General features: G+C 36.7%; 4 protein-coding genes and 2 long non-coding RNA genes across 9 annotated transcripts; 4 read left to right on the forward strand and 2 right to left on the reverse strand.

Moving 5' to 3' along the window:
- Positions 1–2,491: 2,491 nt before the first annotated feature.
- Positions 2,492–3,460, forward strand: LOC122147018. Its single transcript, XR_006161362.1, has 2 exons — positions 2,492–2,574; positions 2,884–3,460. It is a non-coding gene; the product is annotated as an uncharacterized LOC122147018 (long non-coding RNA).
- A 144-nt stretch (positions 3,461–3,604) lies between these two features.
- LOC109058391 (proteasome activator complex subunit 3-like) lies at positions 3,605–7,485 on the reverse strand. Its single transcript, XM_042767759.1, has 11 exons — positions 7,331–7,485; positions 6,681–6,713; positions 6,465–6,527; positions 6,239–6,343; positions 6,075–6,123; positions 5,436–5,554; positions 5,285–5,353; positions 4,977–5,044; positions 4,723–4,777; positions 4,547–4,633; positions 3,605–4,401 (listed from the first exon to the last, which is right to left on the reverse strand). The coding sequence occupies exons 1-11, from the start codon at positions 7,370–7,372 to the stop codon at positions 4,321–4,323; spliced, it is 771 nt and encodes a 256-aa protein (XP_042623693.1). The 5' UTR covers positions 7,373–7,485; the 3' UTR covers positions 3,605–4,320.
- A 421-nt stretch (positions 7,486–7,906) lies between these two features.
- LOC109058435 (next to BRCA1 gene 1 protein-like) lies at positions 7,907–16,943 on the forward strand. 2 transcript variants are annotated; one of them, XM_042767756.1, is made up of 21 exons: positions 7,907–8,141; positions 8,567–8,629; positions 8,732–8,750; positions 8,871–8,893; positions 8,988–9,170; positions 9,338–9,415; positions 9,597–9,811; positions 9,943–10,062; positions 10,415–10,666; positions 10,916–11,075; positions 11,163–11,408; positions 11,526–11,648; positions 11,741–11,816; positions 11,930–12,040; positions 12,873–13,049; positions 13,171–13,302; positions 13,492–13,957; positions 14,075–14,157; positions 14,545–14,611; positions 15,007–15,109; positions 16,017–16,943. In XM_042767756.1, exons 1-21 carry the CDS (start codon positions 8,040–8,042, stop codon positions 16,194–16,196), a joined length of 2,979 nt encoding a protein of 992 aa, XP_042623690.1. In that variant the 5' UTR covers positions 7,907–8,039; the 3' UTR covers positions 16,197–16,943. The 2 variants fall into 2 exon arrangements, with proteins under 2 accessions (XP_042623690.1, XP_042623691.1); XM_042767757.1 differs by having other exon boundaries at positions 8,131–8,249.
- Positions 16,944–17,381: 438 nt separating this feature from the next.
- Positions 17,382–21,312, forward strand: LOC109058436 (transmembrane protein 106B-like). The gene is made up of 8 exons (XM_042767760.1): positions 17,382–17,563; positions 18,375–18,539; positions 18,634–18,697; positions 18,820–18,973; positions 19,072–19,212; positions 19,366–19,409; positions 19,569–19,622; positions 20,901–21,312. Exons 2-8 carry the CDS (start codon positions 18,416–18,418, stop codon positions 21,013–21,015), a joined length of 696 nt encoding a protein of 231 aa, XP_042623694.1. The 5' UTR covers positions 17,382–17,563; positions 18,375–18,415; the 3' UTR covers positions 21,016–21,312.
- Positions 21,296–23,604, reverse strand: LOC109058437. Of its 2 annotated transcripts, none has more exons than XR_006161360.1 (3): positions 22,838–23,604; positions 21,783–21,838; positions 21,296–21,485 (listed from the first exon to the last, which is right to left on the reverse strand). It is a non-coding gene; the product is annotated as an uncharacterized LOC109058437 (long non-coding RNA). The 2 variants fall into 2 exon arrangements; XR_006161361.1 differs by lacking the exon at positions 22,838–23,604 and adding an exon at positions 21,921–22,013 and having other exon boundaries at positions 21,357–21,485.
- A 56-nt stretch (positions 23,605–23,660) lies between these two features.
- On the forward strand, positions 23,661–25,915 carry LOC109056748 (ADP-ribosylation factor-like protein 4D). 2 transcript variants are annotated; one of them, XM_042767762.1, is made up of 2 exons: positions 23,661–23,871; positions 24,633–25,915. In XM_042767762.1, exon 2 carries the CDS (start codon positions 24,768–24,770, stop codon positions 25,368–25,370), a length of 603 nt encoding a protein of 200 aa, XP_042623696.1. In that variant the 5' UTR covers positions 23,661–23,871; positions 24,633–24,767; the 3' UTR covers positions 25,371–25,915. The 2 variants fall into 2 exon arrangements, with proteins under 2 accessions (XP_042623696.1, XP_042623695.1); XM_042767761.1 differs by having other exon boundaries at positions 23,672–23,874; positions 24,637–25,915.
- The last annotated feature ends 1,910 nt before the right edge of the window (positions 25,916–27,825 follow it).

Consider the following 27,825-nt stretch of genomic DNA (forward strand, 5'->3'; position numbering starts at 1 on the left):
TGTGTTCCAGTCCTCGACACTGATTGCCATTCTAAGATTGCTAATATAATTCAGAAGGTTACTTTTCACTGTTTTAACATTCTGCTTGTCTGTGTTCCAGAAACACTGTCAGTCTGTGTTAGTATAGGGATTTTTCAGTGACTGTTTCTGCAGGTTACTTCGTTACACCAGTAGGTGGCGACACACAACAGTCTGTCCCTGAATAAAGCAGTGTTTTTGAAGAAATCGGTTGATTGAATGATTCAATGACTCACTTAATGAAGTGACATGAATCATTAAATGGTCCATATGCGTATGTCATTGAATCATTTACTCAAACAATTTTTTTCTGAAATGAGGGCTGCATCCAAAAAAAAAATGCAAACTTCCCTACTAGATAGTATGTCTGAATTCACAATACTCAAGCAAGAGTAGGCTGGATGTCCTGCTACCTCCAGCAAGATTCTCAAGTTTGTATACAATTGACACTTACTATGATACTATACTATACACTACACACATTCATACTATATAGAACATGCTTTTTTAGCAGTCATGAAGTAATTACTTATTCAAAATAAGTACCTACTCATGAGAGTATGCAATTTCGGACGCAGCGACTGATTCATTCTGTAACAAAACAAGAGGCTTTTTTGATTCATTGAATAATTTCCTCAACTAATTTGTTCAAATCACTGATTCATTTAGGAATAAAAAAAGTTACTGACTGCATACAAAAACACCCTTTTTCCCTCATTAATTATTCCTTATTTTACTCCACTAATATAGTGGCTAGCTGTTCAGTGTACATTTATTGTGCATGCATTACTAAGGTGCATTATGGGAATGAATGATTTTTGAACACCACTACAAACTACAAATGTTCCTTCGTATAGTGCATTGCGTCAGGGTATAGAGGGTGATTTTGGACACAGACCATCTTCATGAACAAACCATTGAATCATTTATGCAACCAATTTGTTCAAAACAAAGATTTATTCAACTTAAGTGCCAGATTTTTAGAACACTGTGACATGAACAAGACAATGGAAAAGGCATGATGTGAGCGCAACAGTCATACATGTCTGTCTAGTGCATCATAGCATAGTAAAACAATGGAAAAGCTGTGCACTAAAATGCAAAACGCGCTCTGTATGAATGGACCCTTCTGGCAATATTGGGTCTAAAATGTAAGTTATTCAATATTAACTTCTTGTTTACTGAACTGTCGTATGAGAACATCAATCTACACCTCCAACAATCCCCATCTGCATAGCTGCATGCTCAGACAAAGAGCTCAATTTCTTGGATATACAGCTACCGAGGCGTTGATGCCACAGCGGCATTCAGATCACCGTCCAGATGGATTTTATTCCATATAGCATCATTAAAGCAGCTCATCTGCATGGGCTGAGGACTACATTAGGCTCTCAGCACTGTGGGTGTGCTTAAAGAGGGGAAGGTAATTAGTTCCTACTCTCCTCAGCAGGCAGCGGATGGATGACATGTTCATCATGTCTAAATGTACAGTGTGTGCTGCTAGAATACTAAAGCTCTTAAAACACTTCAGTCTTTCACTATCAGTGTATCACGTTCTTTAATCTCCTCATTTATAAACCCCTGTCCACCTGAATCTGTCTTTATTCATTAAAGGCCAGATCTAGGGCTCTCTCCAGTCTTACTCTGAAGAGCTTTGGCCTGGAATAGCTCTTAAAGGTATTTGAATTTGGAGAGGAGTGAATCAAGAGAATGTTATGGTGGAAAAACAAAAGAGCTTCAAGAAAATAATAAAGATTTATTCTGCTTCCCTCAAGGCATAACATGTTGTTATACATTTCCAGCACCTTGATATTATAATTTTGTGCATCCAATAACCAGTGTTATCCAAACATTAGTCACCTAACTTATGTCAGTAGCGGCAATCATTGTCTCTAACTTCAAACGGATTCACCACACACTTCTTTAATTACCATAGAAATCAGTAAATCTGTGTTTCAAGATTGAAATGAACATTTACATTTGCATTCGAATGGCTGTATGCAGGTGCATGAAATTTTGGTTGTATTATAAACATCATGATACTTTGTTTTTATGTGCGGTTTTAAAGCCCTGATGATCCAAACAACTAAGTAAACACCCATCTCTCGCCACAGCATTTCATTTTCTATGATTCTGCAGATAAAATCCCTCATTACACATGCACCAGTTCCTAAGTGGCTAAGCTCAATGTTTCTGTGATAGAAGACTGCGTATGAATATAGATTGAACATATTTGGAGACGATTAATATGCAAAAATGGCTAAGAAAAGTTTGTCTATTATAATTTTTTTTGCTGATGAATTGATTTTGTATTTTGTATCTAATACAATGAAATTCATTCCATGTATTACCTTTGAACTAAATCAGTTGACTAATAATTGTTAATTGTTGTCTTATTGTTGTTTTCTGATATTTTAACAAATGTTTATGTATTTGTATTTGTTTATATTTGTATTATATAGTAATTTGATGTTGGTTTATGGTGGGTTGGAGAGCTGGATGGAGCTATTGGCATAGTCCCCAAGGAGTTTTTACACCCTGCTTATATTCTATGAGGTACTTGCATTCACAGAATCATTCTACATGATTACTTAGCTTATGACATAAACGAGAACAAAGAAACACAACTTAAACTGAGAGTGAGAAATTATGTAATTGTCATAATGTACCCATCAATGAACTTTACCACTGTTTTAAAGTTTCAGAAGTTTTCAAAATTACGTCAGCATTAAATCCAGTCCCTCCATGCTGACACCTGCTGGAAATTATTGCAACTACAAAGTTATATGACAGCATTATTTTAGATTCACACATTTAGAGTACATTCTTCAAACTGGTGTTAAATATTTCTGCTTTCTTTTCTAGGTTTGCGTTTTGTGAAGATCACAGAATGTTCAGCGTTATAACACTTGAACACCTGTCATGGTTTGAAAAGTGTCTGATTAGATTAGATTAGATTGTGAATTCAAGTAAAATGGCATTTTAGTCCATTTCTAGAACCTTAACCCTATCTGAGACCAAATAGATTTGTATATAAGCCTTTTTTATATATTTCATGATTAGTGTACACTAAGAGACTTTTCTTATTCATGGTTTTCTGATTTGTTCAAACATAAGCCACATTTATGCAAATGGTGTACATAAGAAAAACATTAGTAGTGTAAGAACTTCTCATTTATCATCATTTAAAGGCTGTGTTCTATTTCAACAGCACAAAATATTGAATACAACTACCCTTTTTTAATGTACAATTAAGACTATGACTGCAAAGAACAATTATCAGTTATTCTTAAGTGTGTTGATTTTCTTCTCAACTCTGCATTTGTATTTGAAAATTGCTTAGTTCAGAGTAATACTAGCCATTTCAGCAGATATTACTTCATGGAAATAACCTGTCACACCAGTTTAATTAAAATAAAAAGCCTTGCCACTTTGGACTTAAGTATACTTTGTGTAAGATTTAACTACTTGTATTCATATAGGGACTGCAAATCAAATTACTTCTATAATATAGATAAAAACGAATAAAACAATATTCAGGAAAAAGCACAACACAAGATCAGCACTAAATGACGTGCCTTAGATGTACTGTAAAATCAATAGTTTATTCAGCAAAATGTATCACTCTTAAAACTGGTCAAAATGAAACCATAAAGCTTCCAGAATTTGATGAATCAGTTATTTCAGATGAAAATATAATATTCCATCATGTAATAACTGTCAGCACACACTCCAAATAAAATCTCGCACAATAACTGCCTTGCTCTCACTTCAGCCTACATGTACATTTCAGATGAACAACATAACCTGCCTAAGTGAAATACAGCATCAATAAGAGCTCCTCCGCTTCTCGACCAGAGAAACAGACCCTCATGGGTAGATCCATAATCACTTAACCCCAAGGAGGCTCAGAAACACTTGAAATGGATTCAAAAACAGAACTACATGAAATTTGGCTTTTCAAGAGATACAAAAATGAAATACACTGTTGAAACATTTCTTTAATTAAATAAAGAAAAACAAATCTGAGACAGTTTCCTTGGGACGCATGTTCAGGCTCTGCCTTTAACCATTTATTCTGTCCTCTCAGAAAAAAAAGGGCTCATTTTAAAGGGTTTAAAATAGTGACCATATTTTACAATTCTATCTGAAGTGGCATGTACTATCAGGCCAGATTGAGCGGTCCTTCTCTTGGCCCGGGTATAATGGGTGACAGGACTGCTCTAGAACCACCTGAAGGTTAAAGCTAGCTCCAAATGGTGAAACAATGGGCCAAGAATGAAAGGGGCGGAGGGGGGGATCTTAGTACAGAGCATCAGTATTGCTGCTCCTCGGCCTCTTGATCTTCTCAATGTTCTTCAGGATCATGTCATGTAATGTTACCTGCAGTACAATTACATAATATTAAAATCAATTATCACAACAACTCCCAGACAGCACATACATACAGTAATCTGACTTCTTTCTGTACATCAAAATAAAGAATCTTTAAGATCATTTGCATTAATACTGTTATAGCAATACTTACGTATTGATTTCTCAGTTCTGACACTATAATCTTGAGGCTGATGTATTCTTTCTCATCAATCTCTGTCACCGTGCGACGATAATCCTCCTATAATAGTCAAAATATATATTATACATATACAAAATAATGACTGAATTCCTGATCTAAATGCTATATGTACTTTAGATATGACTTACAACATGAGGGTATTTTGCTATTTTGGAAACCAGCTTTGCCCTTGTGATGTAGTACCTGTAAAAAAAAGATTGTTTTTTTTTTGTTATAAATATGAAGGTAAAATAAAGTGTGCAAATCTTTGACTAACATTGACTTAAGATGATGATACAAAAAATTCTATCTAGAAATTTGTTGCCCATTCTCAATGGGAAAGTGCCCAATCAACATTGGTCAAAAAGTTGCCCCGTGTATCATCACCTTTAGCATTTCGTACCTGGAAATCTGATCTAAGTAAGAAGCTGCTTCCCCTTCCACTGTTCTGAGTTCAGCCACCGTCTCCTCCTGTGGATGGTGAAGATAAACAATCATAACTCCAGCTAAATGGCTGACAAAGTCTTTTTTCATTTGACATTCCCTGACAGTACCAAACATAAGAAATCATTTTTCTTTAAACAACAATAAAAAAAAAAATACAGTAAATTGTGAAAAATCACTGCTTGTCCCTTTATGTCTGCCTACAACAAATATAGCTTATGTTGTTGCAAGACCTTCAAATGAAGAACTGAAAATTTGTCACTGCACCTGAATTGAGACGCCAAAATTGTTGCCATCTTCTATTCTTGGGATTAACAACTGAACCCACATCTTGACCTAGAAAACAAAGAAAATGACATTTATCCAACGCACTATTAAGAGTGAGAGCATGTCTGAGACTATGGTTACATGGTCTTACCGTGTTGCATTTTTCTATAAGAGTTCTGATTTCAGGCTTGACCTTTTCAATCAGCTCCACCAGCTTGCCATTGCTTTTCATCATTCCACCAGGCATGACAAAGACTTTGGTCCCGCCAACTACAAACAGAAATCATAGGCCCTGTTTCTATCTAATGCATTACAGTTTTTCACCTGCTAATCAATATGCATTCAAATGCTCTTCTGACCACTTGTGTTCAGATTTCACACTCAACATGACTTTCACATGAGCACTCGGTGTGACACATGAGTATTACTGAATGTACAACAAGTGAAGAGGAAAGCAAGTGAATGAGATCGAATGTGATCATAATTTGTGTGGTTTGGTACAACTACACTACAAAAGTAATCCAACCTAATGTGTTTTCAGCTACCTTTGAAAGTGGTCAAAAGTAGACAAGCTCAAAAATGTTTTAGACCCCGTTTACACCTGTATTTAGTGTTGTCCGCTATGGATTGGATTGACAAAAATGCATCTTAATACCAGGCATAAACAGGGCCACAGGATAATGAAGGGAAGAGTTGAGAGCAAGATGTTTTGGTATCAATATAGGTTTCAAATTAATTTTATTCACCTGGCAAATTCAAGACACTGATTTTATTAGGAAGGAAAACTCACCTTTGTCATCTCCTGCACCATCTTCGAGTTTCCTCTTTTTAGCATTTTGCTATTGAGAAAATAATTCAAGGTTACTGTCTGATCTTTTTGTTCCATGCCAAAAAGACAATCTTTTGCACAAATCAGCAGAAACCTATCCTATTAAAGGAAAAATGGCTTCTTACCCCCTCCAGTCCATCATGGATGTCTGAAAGTAGAATTGGGTCTGGCACTGTCAGATTGATCTCTGAATGAATTTCTTTCAGCTCACGAATATTAATTGTGGGATCCTTAAACAAAAAATCAAGTTGTAGTCACAAGGCTATCATACAAATTGATGAGTTAAGAACATTAGCACATCTGAAGAAGAAAATGTCAAAAATGCATATTTTTTTTCTTTATTAAACGTACCTTCAAAAACTGGTCCAGCTCTAACAGTTTCTTTGGGAAAAAGTTTGCAACCAAGTCTTCAGCCTAAATTTGAATAATTAAACAATAAGCTGTCCAGTAGTCACATAAATATTCATACACACACATTATATACATACATATACACACACACACACACACACACATATACATATATATATATATATATATCTGGGTAAGTGCAGTAACTTAGTTTACCTCTGCTGTAATTCGTTCCCTGAAAGCATCAACCTAGCAAGACAAGAAATATTCATATTTAACTATAAAGCACAAGACATGTAATGCACATCTGATTTTTGTTGTCAGAGTTTATAATGTCGTGTATCTGAAAGTCAATCTTTCAGAAATAAATACAACCGCCCTTATTTTAAGACGCTGAATGTTTACAACACTTAACGTTAATGTTACCGTGAAATCGAGCTGTTTCCCGCTCTCCCGTGACTTGTTAGCCTCGCGATCTTCACCGTAATCGCTTGCCAACATAATCACCGACTATTATATACTTTTAGCATACTGATGTTAAAATCGTGCTGAAACGACAATGCACTTCTCCCGCAGCGCCATGCTGCTGTGCTAAAAACACGCTTCATCCACACACTCGCGGTTAACGCGCATGTGGGAGCTCTGGCTTCACCCTGGAGATTTGATATGTATAATCCACACATACTTTATTACAATATTCATTTTCTGCTTAAAACAGAACTGATTCCACAGGCATATGTGCGAGTAAAAGTTAGCTAACACGCTCACGAGGTGACACGCGCAAGCCGGCTAGCCGCAAGCTAACATTTACAATCAGCTCATCTGAGTGCTGGTTATTTAAATAAAAGAAGCGGCGAGACATTTACCTTTGTTTTGATTTCATTGTCCACCTTAAGAAGCGAAGACATCGTCTTAATTCAATAGAGGAGAAAAATAATGGATTGTCCTAAAAGCATTAACTAACCGTGTGGCTCACTAAACTGCTGTCAGCCACAAGGCACTTGCGCGCTTCTAGATGACGTAAACGCTTCGAGACCATAGATGTGAATACATAGCTTTCACATCTGTTCTGCCGTGTGGAAATATCTACTCTTCATTCATTTTGAATTTGATATCATCTGGAATATGCAGAGTCATCTGACATTCATTGCAAAACCAAATCAATACAATATAGTGTACACACCAACGTATCGCTGTAATCAGCGTAGCTTTAATGCTAAAAACGGTGTCTACCTGTTATTACATCTATGCTCGGGACGCCTTCGAAAGACGTGATGTGTATGCGTGCGTCATATTTTTCTCTGTAAAAATATTATTTGATGGAATTACAATATAAGTACTTACAAGAACCTGTTAAATACTTTCACGGGCCCTCAAATATGTTTAATGTTATTGTTTATTTAGGACGTAAAGTAAATCCGAGACACTTCCTCTGACGTGTGTTGGGGGCGTGTACAAATCTAGCGATGTAAACAAGAACGCAAAAGACAAGTCTGACAGTGTTGACAGCACCACGGGCATTTATAGAGCGTCGCATCCCGCATCAAACGCATTAGTTGACTCTGGCTGACAGCTATGAACCTCCCCGTCACTGTCAAAGTGAACTTTAGGGGCAACGTGAAGAAATTTCCAGTCTTGGACACGAACAAAGCACAGTGGGAGACTGTGGAGGCCTGGGTAAGGAGTCATTAAGCCTTGCTGGGTGGCGTTTATGTGGAGACGTTTACATTTCTTGGTTCTGGAAGGCCGTAGCCGAGGCCTACATAAACAAACCTTAACCGGGGGGTAACGTATAAGACGTTTAACCTTCAGTCAAAATATTTAATCCTATTATAGTAGATAGGTCTTAACATATATCACAGTTGAGTCCTTTATACAAACCCCAGTGATATAAATTGCAACTCTACCTGTCGTTTGCTCTTGACCTTTCTTGCTCTTGGCCATAAATCAGATGACAGCTTGTAAATAAAGAGTAACGTTGGAGAACAGCGATTTTCACTCTAATCTGCCTGTAACTATTGGATGCCTTTAACAAAGTCTGCAGCTCCTGGTGGTGTTTGTTTACATTGTTAGCTGACTCAGTGCCTTTTTATAACTCCTAGATTAAAACTACATTCGGCCTGATCCATTTTCAAGTGAAATATTTTGACGAGGACAACGAGGAGGTAAATAATAACAGTTAAATAATGAGATTATATTAATATATCTGTGATTTGAAAAATCTATTTTCAAAAGTACTTATTGATATTGTCTTCTTATTTTTACAGGTGTGCATAAACTGTCAAGGTATATAATACATTCAGTCACCAAATATGTTATCTGTATAGTGTTCAAATATTGAAATCATAGTAAATATAAAATATTATTGCTTATATTCTTTTTTATTTTATGTTGTTATTATCACAGATGAATATACAGAAGCTCTAAAGGTATGAACACCAATCTTTTTTCAATCAAAAGCTAAATCTGAGCCATGCTGTTAAAAGTTATGCCAAAAATGATTTTTTTTTTTTTTTTTTTTAGACTGCATTTAAGCAGGCCAACCAGCTTCACATGAATGTCTATAAGATGAAGGGTCAGGCAGAGGGTGGTGCAGTGAAGGCAGAGCTGAAAGAACTAAAGATTGATCCTAGACCAGCTCCGCCGTATCGAGCAAGGGTCAAGATGGCAGACAAGGAGACCCAGGTGACCCCCGAGCGGGACTCGGTAAGCAGTTTGTAGTTTTTTTAATAAAACATACTGTATGCCATCATTATAGTGTGAGCTGCTTGTTAGTTCATGCATATCTTGTTGAATAAGACATTGTGAATAATAATGGACTGGACTTATTACAGGCTGAGATCATTACAGACTGAGTTGTTTTCCTTAAACAGGTTGTGGCCAAAGAAAACAAAGGGATGAAAACCGATGAGGAAGCAGTACCAGCGTGGTTTAAATCCTACATGGACCGGGTACTGTGTCCTAAACAAAGTCAAGCTTATAATTGTATAGATCTTTGCCTTTATTATTTTTCATATAACAATAGAATTGCACCTGAGAAAACATGAGAAACTAACATCTCTTAATAAACACATTACTTTCTGTTGAATCTGGTCCTAATTGTTGCAAAATTGTTCTCAATCATCTTTGCAGTTCAAAGACCAAGTGGTAAGGGAGGTGGTGGACAGGATGTGTAGTGAGTTTTCTGGCCAGTGTTGCACACACAGAGCCTCAGATCCTCCCGCAGAGGAACCAAGCACCTCTGGCACTCAGAAAGCTACAAGCTCCACCACGCTAAGGGCCTCTAGTTCAACTCCAAATTGCAGTAGTTGCAAAGGACCAGCCACTGGAGGAGGATATCAGTGCAGGTGAGAATGTCCTAAAACTTATATATATAAATATTTAATAAGCATACACTCTTTGAAAACAAAAAAACAAAACTGAATTACAGGATGTTGAATGTAAAGCTCAATATGAAACATTTTCCTTCTATGTGCAGCGTTTGTCCATCTTGCATCTTATGTGAGCCATGTAGTCATAAACACGATCCCAGCCACAACCTAAAGAGAACAAGGACTCCTTTGTCTGTTCCTGAACGTGGAGTCACTCCAGAACCCAGGCAAGCCAAAATAATCAAGATGTTGTGTGTCTTCTAGGGCTGTTGGAATCCAAAATTTTAGGAAGTGGCTCTGATTCCTATTCCTGTTTCTGGGATTGACTCTAGAATTGATTCCTCACTGTTGTTTGGGAACGTGTTCGTTCAATTAATCTGAACTTAAAAAGACTATTAAGGTGGAGTCAGTTCCTTTTGATGGAATCGATTCCATCGATTTGGAATTGATTCTCGATTTCCAGCACCCCAGAATCGAGAAATGATTCCCAGCCCTAGTATCTTCTACTTAGTCTGAATGTAGTTATATCTCTTAACACCACTTACTAATTTAATTTGATTAACTTTGGCTCGTTCTCAGGTTTCTGAGGCGGGGTGACAGGACGGTGCGTAAGGCGGAGAGACAGCGGCTGAAAGCTGAGCGGAGGCAGCTGAAGGCCGAGGTGAAGGAGATCAAGAAGAAGCTGAGGCTGGAGAAGAGAGGTCTGCTGTGGAGTGGAGCCTCCAATGGGACCGGCAGCTCGGGCCTTGCCCCCGCTCCCGCCACATCTCTAGGCCCAGGACCAGCTCCAGCTCCGGCCCTGTGCCCAGACCCTCAAACATCCAGTCCAGAGTAAGGGCCACACTGAGAGGGGTCAGGGCTGGGTTGACCTCACTACCCAGCCCAGAACAATCATTAGCAAGATTATCACATTGTCTGTTATAGTTGAGTTATCGCTGGCAAGTGGATGGAACTACCTCAAAATGCACCCGCTGCCTTTATGTATTACGTCCTTTTTGTACTTTTTTTGATATGAGCTTCAAGGAAAAGACAGACACTGAAACAAAGCTGTTCTGACGATCCTCTGTGCACTCAAACCAGGGGTCCCAAGGTCTCCTGCTCCACCTTGGTGCCCACAATGACTGCCTTGTTTCTGGATGAGAATCTACCAGATGGCACTTGTCTGGAGCCAGGCACCAAGTTCATCAAGTACTGGAAGATGAGGAACACTGGCAACATCAGCTGGACTTCGGATACCAAGGTACTTTTTGAAACTCACTATAGGCTGAAAAGAATGTGTCTCCACACGTTGTGGGCTACGTTTGCATGTGTTTTGTGTCTTTTGTAGTTGAAGTTTATGTGGGGCAACCTGACCCTGGGCTCACGGGAGCAAAAAGAAGTCGCAGTGCCCTTTCTGCAGCCAGGTCAGGTTGGTGTAGTGAGCGTGGCATTTGTGGCACCCCTGCTGGAGGGCACCTACACGTCTCACTGGCGCCTGGCACACTGCGGGGTGCAGTTTGGGCCCAGAGTGTGGTGCAGCATTATAGTGGTGGCAAGTGCAGAGCGGAAACCCACCCACTGCAGCAAATCACTAGTGAGTCAACTTATAACCACAGTACCTTAAGGTTTTCAAATATCGCTATTTAAAGGGTTACCTGCATGTTATAACAGTATTTCGAGAGATTAAATACTTTAATATCTTCTCTTATAGAGGACCGATCTTTGTCTTATGAGGAAAGATGGCATGTTCTGGTCAGGCACCAGAGACTGTGAAGTGTCTACCAGCTCTCGGAGAGAATACTACATCCCCTCTGTGGACTTATTGACGGCACAGGTATGGGCGTTGATGGACTCAAAGACAACACTATATGTTTGTTTAGTGATGTGTGCTTAATAACTAATGTCCAAAGTCTTGTTATTTTCCAGGATCTCTTGTCCTTTGAGTTGCTGGATATAAACATTGTGCAAGAATTGGAGAAAGTCCCAGCCAACACTCCAGCTGGTAAGGCCTCATTCTGGTCTCAGTTATGTAATATTTCCTCATGCTCTGTTCCTCAACGTCATGTGCGTAATTAGTCTGGCCTCATTTTTAGAGTAATTGTGTAATTTCCTCAGATATGACCCCCTTCGTATCTTCACCTCTTCATCATGGAGCCTTGTTTGGAAAGCATGGAACAGGGCTAAGCAAAGTCGAGGCTGGACATTCAGGCAGGAAAAAAAGTCAAGGTTAGAGCATCTTAAATGTAATTTGAATTACTGATTTGTAGTTACATCAAACAACCCCTACAGATTATATCGAAATAATGTCTAAATAGAAGGAGAGTTCCTATAAAGCTGCACTAAAGCAGAGTTACTCATTTGTTTTTCATAAACTTGGAAATCAATATTTGACATACAGATCATTCAAAAGTTAGGGTTGGTAAGATTTTAATTTTCAAAAGAAGTTTCTTATGCCCATTCAAGGTTGCATTTATTTGATCAAAAATACAGTAAAACAGTAATATTGTGAAATATTACAGTCTAAAATGTTTTCCATTTTAATGTATTTTAAAATGTAATTTATTCATATGAATGCAAAGCTGAATTATCACATGATGCTTCAGAAATTGTTCTAAAATGCTAATTTGGTGCGCAGGAAACATTACTTATCAATGGTGAAAATAATTGTGCTGCTTAATATTTCTGTGAAAATGTGAAGCATTTTTCTGAATTATTTAATTCATAAGTACAAAAGAACAGTATTTATTTGAAATAGAAATGAGTGTCTTAACTGTTGCTTTTGATCAATTTAACGCATGCATGCTGAATAAAAGTATTAATTTCTTGAAAAAAAAAAAAAGTACTTGTACTGTAAGTGGCTTTTGCCAATAAATGACACTACACTTTTTCTCTCTAACTTTTCTACTAAAACTGCATAGAGTAGCACAAACAATGTACCTGGAGGATAAATGACCTCCAATTAGTTTTTTACATTTAACAAACAGATTTAAAATGATCTTTTTATAAATCAAAGCCTTTGTAATTGAATCATAGACTGTTGTGGCTTGTGCTCTGTTAGTGTTGCAGCCTCAGAGACAGAATGAACTTCTGGATGTTCCCGGCAATGAGGAAGGAGATGAAGACATCAGTGGGACCCAGTTTGTGTGTGAGACTGTGATTCGTTCTCTCACTCTTGAGGAGGAACCAGAGCGCAAGCCTCAACGCAGGGCTTGGCCCAACCTGAAGAGGCATGACGGTGAGCTTCTGTCTGCTGTATTAGTGCTAACAGAACTCGATGCTGCAATTTGTTTATTTTCCCAATAGATATTTTAGAGGTCATTATCATTTTGTTAATTTTGCTTTTAATTATTTTGCAGTTCACGACACTGCTAGATTTCAGGAGAGATCATTACTGGTGAAGAAGGACAGACCTTTGACAATCATAAACAGCCCCGAGGCTCCAGTCCCTGTGCCAAAGCCAGTTAAAACAGAGGAAACTGTCATGCCAGGTGTGCATGTGCTTCCTTCATTGTTTGTTTTTTTTTTTTTTTTTTAATGTCACTGTTGCTTAAACATACTGAAATTGCTACAGTTACTGTGAAAGCAGTGTGCCCTTCTGCTTGGGCTTGCTAAAAATAAACATGCCTTTTCTACTTGTGCTGTACCTGCTTTCAATTTACACTTGGTTATTTTCACAGTCTTTTCGGAAGCATTGATTGGCTCAAATGAAAACCTCTATACCGACCCAGCTGCACAGGACGAGAATGAAGAGGAAGTAGAACAAAAGGGACATGAAAATGATCAAGAAAAAGACGAAGAAGCAGGAGAGTGGGATGAGGTGAGCAGCCAGGTGTCCTCAGCCTCATCAGAGGACTACATTGTCATCCTGCCTGACTGCTTCGATACTTCCAGGCCCCTGGGAGAATCGATGTATAGCTCAACAATGTCCCAGCCTGCAGTCCCTCTTGCCAAAGAGCCAGAGGCACCACAAATCCTGAGCAAGGCTGAAGGAGAGAACGAGGAGCCCATCCCTGTTCCAGCTCTTCAAAACAGCCTGAACCGGATGCTCTGCACCTCTCAGATACTGGACACTTCTCCTCTAATTCCAGAGATGGTACCTTCGCCCATAGCTCTTTCGCCACCCCCATCTCTTCGAACCCACAGGTTAAATTACATTCAGAGAATTGGCTAATTATTTTTTGACTAAATAATAATGTACAGGCATTATATTATTATACGTGGACTTTCATTTGTTTTAATCACTTCACAATTATTTTGCAGATCAGTGAGATCTCACGATCTTGAGTCAGGACCAGGGGCCTCTGGAGACAACACCTCATATCAACTTGACGATGACTCAAGTGGTGGGTTTCCATGTCTCGGTGTCGGTATGAAAAAAAAAAATCAAACTTTGGTTAGAAGTTTCTCAGTTGTATGCAACAGTTAACATCATGCAATGTTATAATTTTGGTTGAAAATGTTTTATTAAATTTAACTAACTAGAAATCACCAAGTAAAAGCAGTAAATACAATTTAAAAATCTATTCAAAATAGACGTAAAAATTATTATTAAATATTTATTATGATTATTATTATAGGCAGGCATATATTTCTTCAGTTCTGAACCTTGTTTTATTTAAATAATCAGTAAGACTGTGTTTGACATTTTAACAAAATGCTGTGTAGTTAAACCAGTTGTGTAGCTTTGAACCATTTGTGTGACAGAATAACATGTCTGTTCTTTGCCCTAGGTTGCAGATCAGCTCATTTAGAGGCCCCTGTTAGTGCCTTTGAGACCTGCGGCTCCCAGGATCTCAGGTATAACAACAACACAGTGAGATCAGCGTTTTGAGCTGTTGTTCTGCTTACATGCATTACAGGCATCACATTATAATATTTAATTCAGGATACATATACATATTCATGAAAGTGAGAAAGATCAGGTTTTGAATATCTACATAAAAGCTTGAATTCAGCAGAGGAGAGGAAGTAGCTCTGCAGACTGTTTTTTCCTGTGGTTGACCACAGTTGTTTTCTTTGTTGTCATTTTTTTAAATTCCTTTAAATATGCACACCATTTAGCACATTGTGCCGAGTTCTGCATGTTTTTCTTCATGACGGTTTCATGAATGTTAACCTCTCTAGTCCTTCTGTTTTGTTGGCACGCTACTATTATGACACAACCTTTTGTTCCTGTTTTTATTCTTCTGCAGGGCACATCAAGGTGGTCTGACAGAGGGCCTGGTGAAGGGAGCGCTCTCTGTGGCTGCCTCTGCTTATAAAGCACTCTTTACAGGCCAGAACACACCTGCACAGGTGAGGCATTTTTCTCAACAGTGCACGACACACTAGACCAGAACATAAGCAGCCATAAATACCTAAAAAACGTAATATTGTGAAATATTGTTCGAATTTGAAGTAACTGTCATTTAGTCCTGTGAATATACAGCAGCCATTACTCCAGTCTTCAGTGTCACATGATCCTTCAGAAATGATTTTAATATGCTCATTTAATGCGCAAGAAACAATTCTTATCATTATTAATGTTGAAGACAGTTGATGCTTAATGTTTTTGTGGAAACCATGATGTGTTTTCATTTTCAGGATTCTTTAAGTAGAAAGTTAAGTCTATTAGAAATAGAAATATTTTATATCATTATAAATGTCTTCAGTCATGAATAAAATAATGCATCCTTGCTGAATAAAACTATCGATTTCTTTTGAAAAAATCTTACTGACCCCAAACAGACACTAACTTGAATCTATATGCACAGCTGCCAAATTTTCTCTATATTGTAATCATTATGATCACACTTGTAATAATCGCTTTAATGAGCTTCTGCCTGAAATTAATTTAATGTTAGCTTACTGTATGATTCTATTACCTTGAACTGTTCATGTGTAAAATGAACATTACTTGGACACATTCACTTCTGATAACAGATCACTCTAAATTGTAATGTAGACATGCATTTTAAGTAAAGCTGCTTTGAAACAATGTGTATTGTGAAAAGTGCTATACAAATAAAATAAAATTGAACTGAATAGTATACTATTTCTAGAAAATGACTGTATGTGAAAAGTTGGTCCTATAATCATGGTAGTTGCATCATGCATTGTTTACTTAAGTCTGAAATTTTCTGCATTCTTTGTTATCGCTAAATCCTAGCTTTGGCATATGAGTTACCTTCAGCATACTAACTTTGGTTTGGTTGTCTTTTAGCGGCCTGCTGTTGACCCAGCCTGTGAGGATGCCTCCATGATGGCTGTATTACAGGAGATGGGTTTCAGTAACAAGCCGCTCAATCAAAGGTTGCTGAGGAAGCATCACTACAATTTGCTTGATGTGGTCAACGAGCTGGTGCAGTTGACCGACAGCGAATGGCACATCTCTAGACATTAGGAAGCACAGAGCAACCTCAATAAAGAATAAGAATTGTAAATGATTTCATCATGTTGCAGCATTCTGTCAGAACAGGAGTGAGGTAATGGTGAAATACTGAAATGATCTCTGATGTTCTTTTGTTAGAGAAATAGTTTTGACTCTTGAAAAAGATAACTGTATCACTATAACAGACCATAGCTGCAATGATGCAATTACTTGATTGTACAATTTTAGTTTCATGTTTATATAGGACATTATGAATGAGGAAACAACATAACGTTTAATAAGCAGTCTTAATGCTTTCTTTATTCAGTGTGTGTGTGCCCAACTAACACGTATAGACTGCTGTTAGCTAGGCTTCAGGTATATTTTGTACTGCTTGATTAGATAAGAGGATAAATTTAAGACAATGCCCAGAGCACTTTGGATGGACAGAAAAAGGGTTAGTGCCTCTCAGAGGAAAGATAGAAAAAGAAAAGCCTGTATTGATTTAGTTTTTTTTGTCACAGTGACCTCTATATTTGTATATCTTATTTTAAACAACACTAATTCATATGGCACACTAAAGTGTTGGGCTGCCAAACTTATAGGAATGTGCAATGAGTGTTTCAGTCATGCTTAACACAACCGGTGATTGATTGGTCAAAGTTTTTGCTAGGCACCAGTTTTGGTCATTTTTTATGTGCAATGTATTACTATGAACTGAAAGCTTATCAACATGGCGTTTTGTGTCCAGCATAGTGAATAAAAAACATTCCATTATCATTTCTGTGTGTTTGAGTTATTTGGATTGCATAATCATACATTTTCTTGCTATTTTTCAAATCACCCCATTCAGCAAAGACGTGTTTGGTTAATGTACATGCATCTGACTTGCTGAAACAACAGAATGTTCTTAAGGTTAAGATAGTTACTCCTTTAGTCAGCTTCCTCCTATGAGACAGGAACTGAGCACAGATTCCCCAACACACACAAGATTTAGATTTTTTTTTCCCCAAAATTTTCTTTCAATATATATTTTTAAATGATTACTTTTTTCTTGGTGCATTCTTTACAATACACATTTACAAATGCATGACACTAATTCCAATATAATTATTCGAGTGTATGCAATTTCCCTACAAAATGCTGTAGTACCTACGTACATAAAACATAACGAGATTGTATTCCATAAACACTTACTTATTAACAGCAGATGGCGACACCACACAGCTGAAGAGGAACAAAGAAGGAAGTAGCTGCGTACTCGAAAACTCTTAAACTCACGCAGCAGTCTTGAAGGAAATTTGCGCGTGTTGTTTTCAATAACTCACGAAACAAATGACTTCAGTCTGCGGGAAAAAGAAAAGCGAGATATCAAACAAGACTGTTCCGATGAATTCACGGTATGTGGAGAAGTGCTTTGTAGAGATTTGACAAATGCATTTTGCAATGTTTTGACACGATAAGAAGTGTCATGACGTTAAGGAAATTGATATTTATTCACCCAGTCTCTTGTGATTTAAAACAGGCAAACATACCCGACATTGTGAGGACGAGTGTGTACTTGTATCGCTCTTAAAATGGTGTTAGTTTGACATATTATGACTGTTTAAAACGCATAATTGTTGTTGCCTAACGTTACCTAGACGCGTTTGGAGTTACACATGCTTTCTTGGCGAGCAGCTCAATTTATGTGTTTTTTGGCAGTTTTACATCTAGACGAAATAACTCCGCTAACCCGAAATAATTGTAATATTTCATTGCATTTACAACACAATAATCTATAGCTACCATAGTCGTCGGTGTTTGTAAGGTAGAATTATGAACTATTGTTTTGCACTCTTCCATGCCACTTTAATTCAAATGTATGCAAATTGAGAGCATAATGACTTGCATAAATATTATTATATACAAAAATAACAATTCTAAGTGAACTTTTCCCACTAATGTCACAGAAACTGTGCCATTTAAGGTCTTTGATCAAATTACGAAACTTTGATTCATAATGATCTTTGGAGTTTTATGGTTGTGGAGCTTATTGTTTTACTGTAGTTTTACAGTGGATGTTTTGGAGGCAGTTTGGTTCATTAGTGTAATGTATAACTGGAACAACCCAATCGCTTTCACACTAACCTTAAGTAAAAGATTTTCTTTGCAATTACGTACCTTCAACAGGCAAACTTTAGTGAAGCTCTCTTATTGTTAATTGTAGAGGCCTTTAGTTTTGACCCTGCATCTTCTGGAAGTAGAGCAGTATGTCCCAGAATAATCATGGAGAGAAACGGAGGCTTTCCAAATGGTTGGACTATGGCAGTATCAATGGAGAAGGACAGACGGATCCATGTCCTACCTGTCAGGGCACAGGACGCATTCCGAGAGGCAAGTTTCAGTGGTTGCAAATAACGTTTTATTTGTAGTTACGGCTTTTAAATGCACTCACCCTTATTCGGTCCATTTTTCTTGACATCCTCAGGTCAGGAGAACCAACTTGTGGCAGTCATTCCTTGTAGCGACCAAAGGCTGAAACCTCACCACACGTCAGTATCACTATGACAGTATCACTAACTCCACTTCTGTAATTGTCAGTTTCAGGGATTAATAAAATGTGCTTGTCTTGTCAGTTATCTCAAACTAATGTACATGGTTTCATGTCTCACAGGAAGCTGTATGTGTTTATATCAGTGGGGCTTTGCCTCTTGATCTGCTCACTGATCCTGTTTTTCCTCTTCCCACGGAGTATGGATATGTCAGCTGTGGAACTAAAGTCATCTATGGTCTATTTCACTCCAGATAAAGTAAAAATAGTGATCACGGTAAGTGTGTGTAAATGTCACATTAAAATTTGCCTGCTGTATTGCATTTATATTTATATAAAACTTGTAATCCTCTACTTGTATTATCCATTCTTTAGCATGAAATGAACCTCACCAACCAAAACTTTGTCAGTATCACAGCTGCTAATCTTAGTGTGCAGTCATTCATCTTTGAGACGGTGGTTGGCAACAACAAGTTCCCCAATGTCACCATACTGCCTCCTCGATCACAGAAGACGGTACAACTTTGAGCAAACGTATATAATATAAAGCATTTTTCTGTTTTCTCATATACATTAAACCTAAGTCAAAAACTTAAGTTTTCTTGAAAGTCTCTGATCTTGACAAACAAAACAAATCTTAAATAAAGATGTCATTCATTTTTCTTTCAGATTAAAGTTATAGCCAACATTGTTATTGAGGACTCTGGCCTTAAGTAAGTAATACTTAAATCAATATCTATGTCTCATCATTAAGGTCTTTAATATTTATGTACTGTTTTCCACTATAATCCAAATGTATATGGGGGTGACGTGAACTCTCAAGTACTCAAAATATACTTAGAAACTTTCTCTAATGTCTGTTTCTTTTACAGTAATTACTGCAAGTCACAGTCCATTCAGATTCACACCTTATTCTTGCATTTGCAGTAAGTATTCATCCTTATTGCATCAGCTTTAGTTTAAGATTTCTATTAGCATGCTTTTTGACACTGGTCAGCTCTGTTTGACGTGTTGAAGGTGCTCATTGAAGAATTGTTTGAATTCATATATGATGTAACTTGTAAATGTATCTAAATGCTATTCAGTGTCAGCACTGATTCAACCAATGACTTGTATTTCAGTCCATGTGTAATGTTAAATCAGGTTAGAGTATAAAAAGTTTATACTTTATGTAAAGTTAAATATTTTAGAAGATAATATCTATTCATTAGATCTGTTGAATCTTACTGAGACATTATAGGAACAGGTTAAACAAGTTAAAATTTAGCCACTGCAGTCTGTCTAAAGAAATATGCAGCAATGGTCACCTTTACATAACACATGCAAATACTTGGTGTAACCATAGTGGTGTAAATTTCAATAAATTAACAGATGTAATACAAGCATGATAAAAAAATAAAAATGTATTGTATTTCACAGTAAATACTTGTAATTATGAGTGACAAACTATAGCTTGTGCTATTCAGTGAGGTCTAGAGCAATCTTTATAACTCAAATTTGTTGTAGGTCTTGACACAGAAATGGTCAAACCAAGTGAGATTCTTTTTTTTTTCCTGACTGTCAGTCATATGATCTTTATGGACTATACTGTCATTTTATAGGTTATAAAGTGCATGACAAAACAATACACACCCATAGTAAAATATATAAACTACTGTTCAAGTTTGGGGCCAGTTTAAAACCACTGTTTTCTATTTTATCATATTTTAAAATGTAATTTATTCATGTGATGACAAAGCTAGATTTTCAACAGCTGTTACTCCAGCCTTCAGTGTCACATGTTCCTTCAGAAATCATTCTAATATGCTAATTTGATGCTCATATTATTATTATTATTATCAAAATAGTTGTGCTGATTAATGTTTTTGTGGAAACTGATCCAATTTTTTTCTGCATTCTTGATGGATAGAATATTTAAAAGAATTGCATTTTGATAAATTTAATGCTTCCTTGTTAAATAGTAACAACAAAATGAAGTAATAATTAATTTTTAGTATTTATATATATATTACATTCCAGACATTATTTATTTTGGGTTGCAAGAACTTGTACCATACATACTTAAGGACAAATCAAATAAGTATGTTCTGCTTTAAACTATGCATTTAACCATATCACATTTCAGTGGTTGGTTTTATAGATATCTTTATAAAAAATAATTAATATATAGTATTTAATGTAAAATTCTTTTGTGTTTTCCACAGACTGACTATCAAAGTCTCCTACCTGTCCCATTCAGAACAGATGTCTACAGATGCCTATGAGTATATTGACTGTGGCGTGAATTCAACTGTGCCTCATCACTTCCCTCTGCTTTGAGACAAAACAACTGCCAGTGTACGGCCATGAATTCTGATGTTATAAAAATCAGAATAGGCTGCTTTCAAAAATACTGTCTTTTGTCATTTTATGCTGTAGTTTACTACAGTTCATTTAAATGGTTTTTGACTATAATGATAAAACATGATGCATTGTAAATATCACTGGAATAATGACTCTGTGGCGTTAACTTAGACTACTTTTCTTGTTTGTTGATTTGTTAATTAGTGTTTACACTGTATAAATGTTTTAAATTATGCACAACACAAAATTGCACATTAAATGGCCAGTGTTTTATTTGTTGAGAATTCTTGAGCAAATCCAATCAGAACTGTTAGAAACCCAGTTCTGTTTTAAAAAGGATTTTGAAACCCAACAATAAAGTCCGGTGTTTGATGAAATGATTTTGTAGTTGGTGCTATCCAGTAGTCTGGCCTTCAGCTTCACCGTTGCTGTGAATACTGCAGGGACTAGAGCAAATGAAGCACACATCTTATGTAGATGCCCCCTTTTCTGGATCATCTCCACCTTAAGCTTTTTAATTAATCACTGTAATATACTGCTATATAGAGGGTCTGGACAAAATAAAACATATAGTCTCTATAGTATAGTCAAAAATATAGTCAAAATAGTCTCTATGTAAATCTTTAAATAGACCATGCCAACCATTGGATTTGTTGAATCTTACGGATACATTAAAGAAAAGGTTAAACGTATAAATTTATCCACTACAGTCTCTCTAAAGAAATATGCAGTGATGTACTCACTGTGTATCTTTTGTTCATCGGAGCATGACACTTGCAGATGCATTGCTTGTCAACCTCTAAAGAACACAAATAATTTGTTTACACTGATTAGGATTCCATGTATCATGTGTTGTTTTTTGATCATTCAAATTCAGTCACCTCTAAAGTGGTGACTATGTTCTTAATGGCATGCAACAATGGAGAATTCTTCAGTGTTGTTCTTCAGATGTTTGACCTGGTATTTTAAACGGCTTTACCGTTTTTTTTTTTTACATTACATAAAATTTATTAACAATACATCCAAAGTCATCTGAACTAATGGAAGAGAAGAGAGAGAGAGAAAAAGCAGGAACAGAACAAGTAAAGAAAAGAGGATTATAAACAAACAAAATAATAATAATAAAAAGACAAAATAATACATCAAACCAAGTATTAATCAAGGTACATGAAAGATCTCATAATATCTCCTCAAAAAAGAAATACATTTTTTTTTGTAATTAATTTATCTTAGTGATTTAATTAAATGTTCTACTTCACATAAGAAATCTATAAAAGTAGGTGTTTTCTTAAGAAATCTGTTTGTGAAAATAGAACTTTGCCACAAGGATAAGAAAGTTAACAGTTAATTCTAGAGATTTGTTTGGGTTTTCAAAAAAGCAAACAACATCCTTAATGTGTAAATTACAATTCATCTTAACTTTAGAAAAACAACAGGAACTCAAATATTTCCAGAAAAGTGATGAAACATTACATGAGAAAAATAAATGGCAAATATCTGCACTTTCTTTTTTTACAGAAGGTGCATATATCAGCTACATCATAAAATTTAGACAAGAACGCATTACAAGGATATATATTATGCAAAATTATAAAGTGCACTTCTTTCACTTTATTCGGTATGCAGTACTTATATGGTAATAATAACCATGTTTTCCTCAATTTAATATTATCTATTTTAGAACCCCCCCAAAATGTCCCTTTTGGAGAAATTGAGTTTTGAGATTGAGAAAGTTGACGAATAAAGGTAATGTATTATTACATTCTTTACTTAAAAGCGAAACACCTCCCAAACATACCTGCGAAAGTTGTTTTGTGGATGACTAGTTTCCAAGCAACGTTTTGCAATCGCTCACAACGTGCTGACGCAACACGTGCTGACGCAACACGTGCTGACGCAACACAGTTCGACTGTAGCGCTACGTTAAAGCAAAATGATTATGTCGTTGACTTTTACATTTTGCAAGGTAAATATGACATTCATAAACAAAAATTAGGGAAATGCACACCAAAATGTAATATATTTATATGAGAATTTTTTTTTTGAAAGATTCTCTTATGCAAATTCATAACAAAAAGAATGACATACTGTGAGATTTCATGGAGGATTTTTTTTTTGTATTTTTTTTTTCTTGTATAGTTCCCCAACTGTAGTCCTTGATTTCGTCCTAAGGAAGAAGGAAGATAATTTGAACTGTTGTTTAGTTGTTTATATGTATGTTGTTACTACTACTACTTTATTTTCTCTCTTCTCTTAAATGCTGTATTGCAGAGTAAGATTGTTCTTCTTTCTTGTGGACTTAATTGTTACAATTTATTGTAATGCTCAATAATTTCTTTTAAAAACCCCGTCATTTTCATTGTTACTATTTTAAATTACAAACATTTATTAAAACCCTCTTAAGCATTTAAGCGCATTGTGACGAATTTTGTGGTTACTGAAACGTTGTTTAAAACGTCATTGCAGTGTATATGTCAGTATATTAAAACCACAAACTTTCTTCGCACTCGGCAAGCACAGACAAAACCAGATTTAAGATCTCCGATTTGGTAGTTTCGACGCCTCCGGCTCGCCACACTGAGGTGCTGTTTGGGCAGGAGTCTCGCCGCACAATCAAACGCTGGAGAGAGTAGCGAGGGCGGGACGAGGGGCTCGTCTGACGTCACATGCGGGGATTGTTGTGTTGTCGCTCAGCTCCACTTTCAACTCTTGAGGTCACTGGTATCGGAGGGAAGAGAGGCTCTGGAAAATGATCACTGTTTTGAGTCGTTTGGATAACTGTGTTTTTAAAGTGAGAAATGGAAACGATGCCTGTTAGAAGATAAACGCCTGTTGGTAAGTGATGTAAATGTTCAAAATCGTTTTACAAGCGAGGTTTTCGTTCTTGCCACACTGCATTTTCGTTCTCAAGTAACGTTATCTGCTGAATTTACTCGACGGAGATTTATTTTTAACTTACAGTCTGTAATGTTTTTCATGCTTTTTAAAAGTTGTTTCGATTTTACTATTTCAACTTTAAATGCTCTAAGTCTAAGGTACCAGATTACATTGTTTTGACAGTAGTGGTAATATTACTTAGATGTTGACATACCCATAATTTCTATTTAAATTCTAAATTCTATATGCGGAAAAATGTAATAAAACAAAAAAAGAATTATTATAGCCATTTTAAAGTGTGGTTCACTTAGTTTTGTTCGAAACTATCTGATAATAATAAGGCAACATCTGATGTTGATATCTGCCTCCAAAACAGGTAAAATAAAGATACTGTCTTTTTTTAGGAATCTATTTCTGTTTAGACACTGGATTTGGTGCTGCAAAATAAGCATACAGAGCAGCCTCTTAGTACTCAATTATAGACTCTCATTACCTACAATATTTTTTTTCTCTTTTGTTAATTTTAATTTGAGCCTTTCAGTGAGCTACTGTTGATATGACACCAAAGCTTTTTTGCTAATTTAATTAATAGATATTTATCTTATAGAACCAAATACTTTTTCATATTTTGTCTGCTTTTGCTCAACGGCAATTCTGGTTAAGTTGTAAATAACTTCCATATCTGTGATGATAATCAGCTTTTGTTTTTTCTTCAATTAGGTTCCACACGGTGCCGCTGATATCACAGCACCTCTGTCTGTCTGCCTGCAGTACCTTTGAAGTAGGTACAAATGCCAAACACTTAGACAAATCAGCTTGTCCTTACAAGAGGGTGCGAAAACCAAGTTGCCATGGGAAACCAGCTGACAGAGATTGCCCCCAATACACCGTTCCTGCCTAACTTCCAGTCCATCCACTTTGTGGTCATTGGTTTGGACTCTGCAGGCAAAACCTCGCTTCTCTACAGACTGAAGCTGAAGGAATTTGTTGAAACTATCCCAACCAAGGGATTTAACACTGAGAAGATTAAAGTTCCGGTAGGAAATGGCCGTGCCATTACCTTCCAGGCGTGGGATGTGGGTGGTCAGGAGAAACTTCGGCCTTTGTGGAAGTCCTACACGCGGCGGACGGATGGCATGGTCTTTGTAGTGGACTCCACGGAGGTGGAGCGCATGGAGGAGGCTAAGGTGGAGCTGCACAAGATCACACGCACGTCAGAGAACCAAGGAGTGCCAGTGCTGGTGCTGGCTAACAAACAGGACCTTCCAGTCGCACTGCCTGTTTCTGAAGTGGAGAAGGTTTTGGCTGTACATGAACTGAGTGCCTCCACCCTACACCATGTGCAAGGATGCAGTGCGGTTGATGGGCAGGGGTTACAGCTCGGTTTGGAAAAACTGTATGATATGATCCTCAAACGAAAGAAAATGGTGAAGCACAGCAAGAAAAAAAGATAAGCTGAATGGGACAACATACTCCACTTGCAAAGCTCCTCGGTTGTAGGATTTTGCAGTGAATCTGTGAATGAAGGAAATGCTCCAGATGGCCCAGTGGTCAGGAGAAAACAGATTTGACCTTTATGTGTCACTCAGTATTGGACTGCTTTCTTCCATGCCTAGTAATTGCTGTGCAGCTCCCCTTTGTAATCAAGGAATATGTGATAGCATTGATAGGCTGAAGCATCAGCAGAATTTAAGCCTATTTCCTTGCCTTTTCTTTTTCATGCAAGAAACAGACTTAATTATAGCTTGGCAACATTTTCACCAGACTTCAGACATCATTTTTTCCACAAATGTTCACTTGATTGGCAGTGCCGATATAAAAAAGGCCATATAAATATTCACGCTATGCTAGTTGTGAAACTGAAGTCTTAAGCGAATCACAGAGATTCACTATTCACAGATCTATGTTTTAGTTGGAAAACCTGTTTGTTTTTACATGGTGTAAATAGTTTTTTTTTAATGCTGTCGAATGAATAAATTATAGACTGCTTTGACGCGGACATTGTCAGAAGCTGTATCTTTTATTCCTGATGCTGAATGGTATTTGCTAAAATAAATGATAATCTTTTATTATAATTGATTATTTTTAATGATACTTTATTTGATGAACTGTATGTCCTGTTAGCCTTGAAAGCATAAAATCACACTAATATATACACAAGGCTTTAATTTGCTGTGATGAAACAGAAAACAGCCCCTATTAAACTATTAATAGAGTAGGCGCTTGTGATGATGTCATCTGTGTTCAGGGAGAGCATCCCACAGGAAATGCATTGATGCTGAAAGAACATTGTTTGATGTAACCTCTGTGTTATAGCAGAATTCGGAAGCTGAGCCTACAAATGGGCGGAAGCAACATTATATCACATTTGCTGACACAATATACAAGATTTATTAAACAATCCATGTAAGATGTATGTAAATAGAGGCAAAGGCATAAAAAACGGACAGCGGGTGATCATTTTTAATGCTGCAGTGGCATCTTTAATGTGAATCTAGTATTCATTTGGGGTTTGCATTGTTTTAAGAGAGCAAATGGTTTTTGAATGTCCCGCCCCCCCACCGTTGCACAGACAGACAAATCTATTTACTTTGCTATCAACTTCCCAGTGAAGCGGCTGCTTTGCTCTGATTGGATTAATTGGTGCTCTGAGTTTATGGTGAGCTAAATTGCATGAGGAGAATGAAACAGCTGATTTATGAGATCCAGTGAATGTGGTAACTTAATAAGACTTCTAGGCCTCTTGACAGGATGATATGTAGCTTGCCATTTTGATAATTCGTTTAGGATTAAAATATTTGTAATACTATATAACTTGTATGTTTTTCAAAACAATATACATGTTATTTAAAGTTAGTTACATTTCAGTAGCAGTGCCTGCTTTTCCAAACACTGGACGAAAATAGAAAATAAATTCATTCATCAATATCCAATAAGCATCTGCTGTACTGAAAGGGAATAGTTAAATGTTAAAGATTTTATTGATCTCTGTGGTCTACACCCTGCCTCCACTTTAGAAAACAGATGCTTGTCAGGGTTTCTGAAGGTTTCTGATCCACGACCTCCACAAGGGTGGAGCTGTGAAGATGAAACCAACATTCTTAGTCGTGACCGACTAAGTTGGTTTCAGTGGCATTTCACCTAACTGGTTCTCTCAGTGTTATCTTAGGAATGCGGCAATTCACCCTGCTGAGCCGGTTAATTAAGAAGTGGCACTGTCCTCTTCAGCTTAAGACAAACAGTAATCCTCTCTGAGAAGCCGGATTTAGTTATGTAAATGTTTGTCTAAATATTTTACTACAATGAAGTGGATTTGAGTCTTGAAAAAAACAGTATTTTTAGGCTTAGAAGATGTCCTGAAAAAGCATCAAGCCTCTGAAAAATGATGAAAAGATGAAAAGCATTATGTAACAAAGAGCTGTTCCAAACCATTCTAAATTGTTCATGTCCCCTCCGGTCAGCCATGCATGATGTCACATTGAGATGAGATGAGCAGTCATTGATAATGGACTACTAGTACACCACTAAACATTATTAGGAATAAAAAAAGATGGGAATGCTAAGAAGGCACACCAAAAAAAAAAAAAAAAACCCAAACAACAAAGATATATATATATTTTTTTACAGTGATGACAGTAACAATCGGATGTTCTTCTGCTTCTTAAATCACTGTTAGAGTTATTAAACTGGGGCTTATGTTTAATAAAATCATGATCAAGTTAAAAAAAAAAAAATCACAGTACATTGTTTTTTCAAATTTTACCTGTAATAAAAAAACACCTCTTTTTCTTTCTAAATCTATTGGAAATTTCTCATTTTTTATAAAAAAGAAAGAAAAAAAGAAGTTCATACTTTTTATTTAGCAGTGATTTAGGAAGAAATCGATTAAAAGATTGATACAATTTTTAT

This window comes from Cyprinus carpio, chromosome A12, assembly GCF_018340385.1.
Source record: "Cyprinus carpio isolate SPL01 chromosome A12, ASM1834038v1, whole genome shotgun sequence".
NCBI classification, from domain to species: Eukaryota; Metazoa; Chordata; class Actinopteri; order Cypriniformes; family Cyprinidae; genus Cyprinus; species Cyprinus carpio.

What these genes read in the sequence shown, in the direction of transcription:
- LOC109058391 (XM_042767759.1), bottom strand. Translation starts at nt 7,372, where the DNA reads ATGTCTTCGCTTCTTAAGGTGGACAATGAAATCAAAACAAAG. An exon ending in TCCATGATGGACTGGAGGGG is followed by an intron (nt 6,124 to 6,238) that starts GTAAGAAGCCAT and finishes TTTTCTCAATAG; the next exon opens with CAAAATGCTAAAAAGAGGAA. An exon ending in CAGAACTGAGAAATCAATAC is followed by an intron (nt 4,402 to 4,546) that starts GTAAGTATTGCT and finishes ATTGTACTGCAG; the next exon opens with GTAACATTACATGACATGAT.
- LOC109058436 (XM_042767760.1), top strand. Translation starts at nt 18,416, where the DNA reads ATGTCCCAGAATAATCATGGAGAGAAACGGAGGCTTTCCAAATGGTTG. An exon ending in CACAGGACGCATTCCGAGAG is followed by an intron (nt 18,540 to 18,633) that starts GCAAGTTTCAGT and finishes TGACATCCTCAG; the next exon opens with GTCAGGAGAACCAACTTGTG. An exon ending in ACCTTATTCTTGCATTTGCA is followed by an intron (nt 19,623 to 20,900) that starts GTAAGTATTCAT and finishes TGTTTTCCACAG; the next exon opens with ACTGACTATCAAAGTCTCCT.
- LOC109056748 (XM_042767762.1), top strand. Translation starts at nt 24,768, where the DNA reads ATGGGAAACCAGCTGACAGAGATTGCCCCCAATACACCGTTCCTGCCT.
- LOC109058435 (XM_042767756.1), top strand. Translation starts at nt 8,040, where the DNA reads ATGAACCTCCCCGTCACTGTCAAAGTGAACTTTAGGGGCAACGTGAAG. An exon ending in GGAGTCACTCCAGAACCCAG is followed by an intron (nt 10,063 to 10,414) that starts GCAAGCCAAAAT and finishes GCTCGTTCTCAG; the next exon opens with GTTTCTGAGGCGGGGTGACA. An exon ending in GCCAGAACACACCTGCACAG is followed by an intron (nt 15,110 to 16,016) that starts GTGAGGCATTTT and finishes GTTGTCTTTTAG; the next exon opens with CGGCCTGCTGTTGACCCAGC.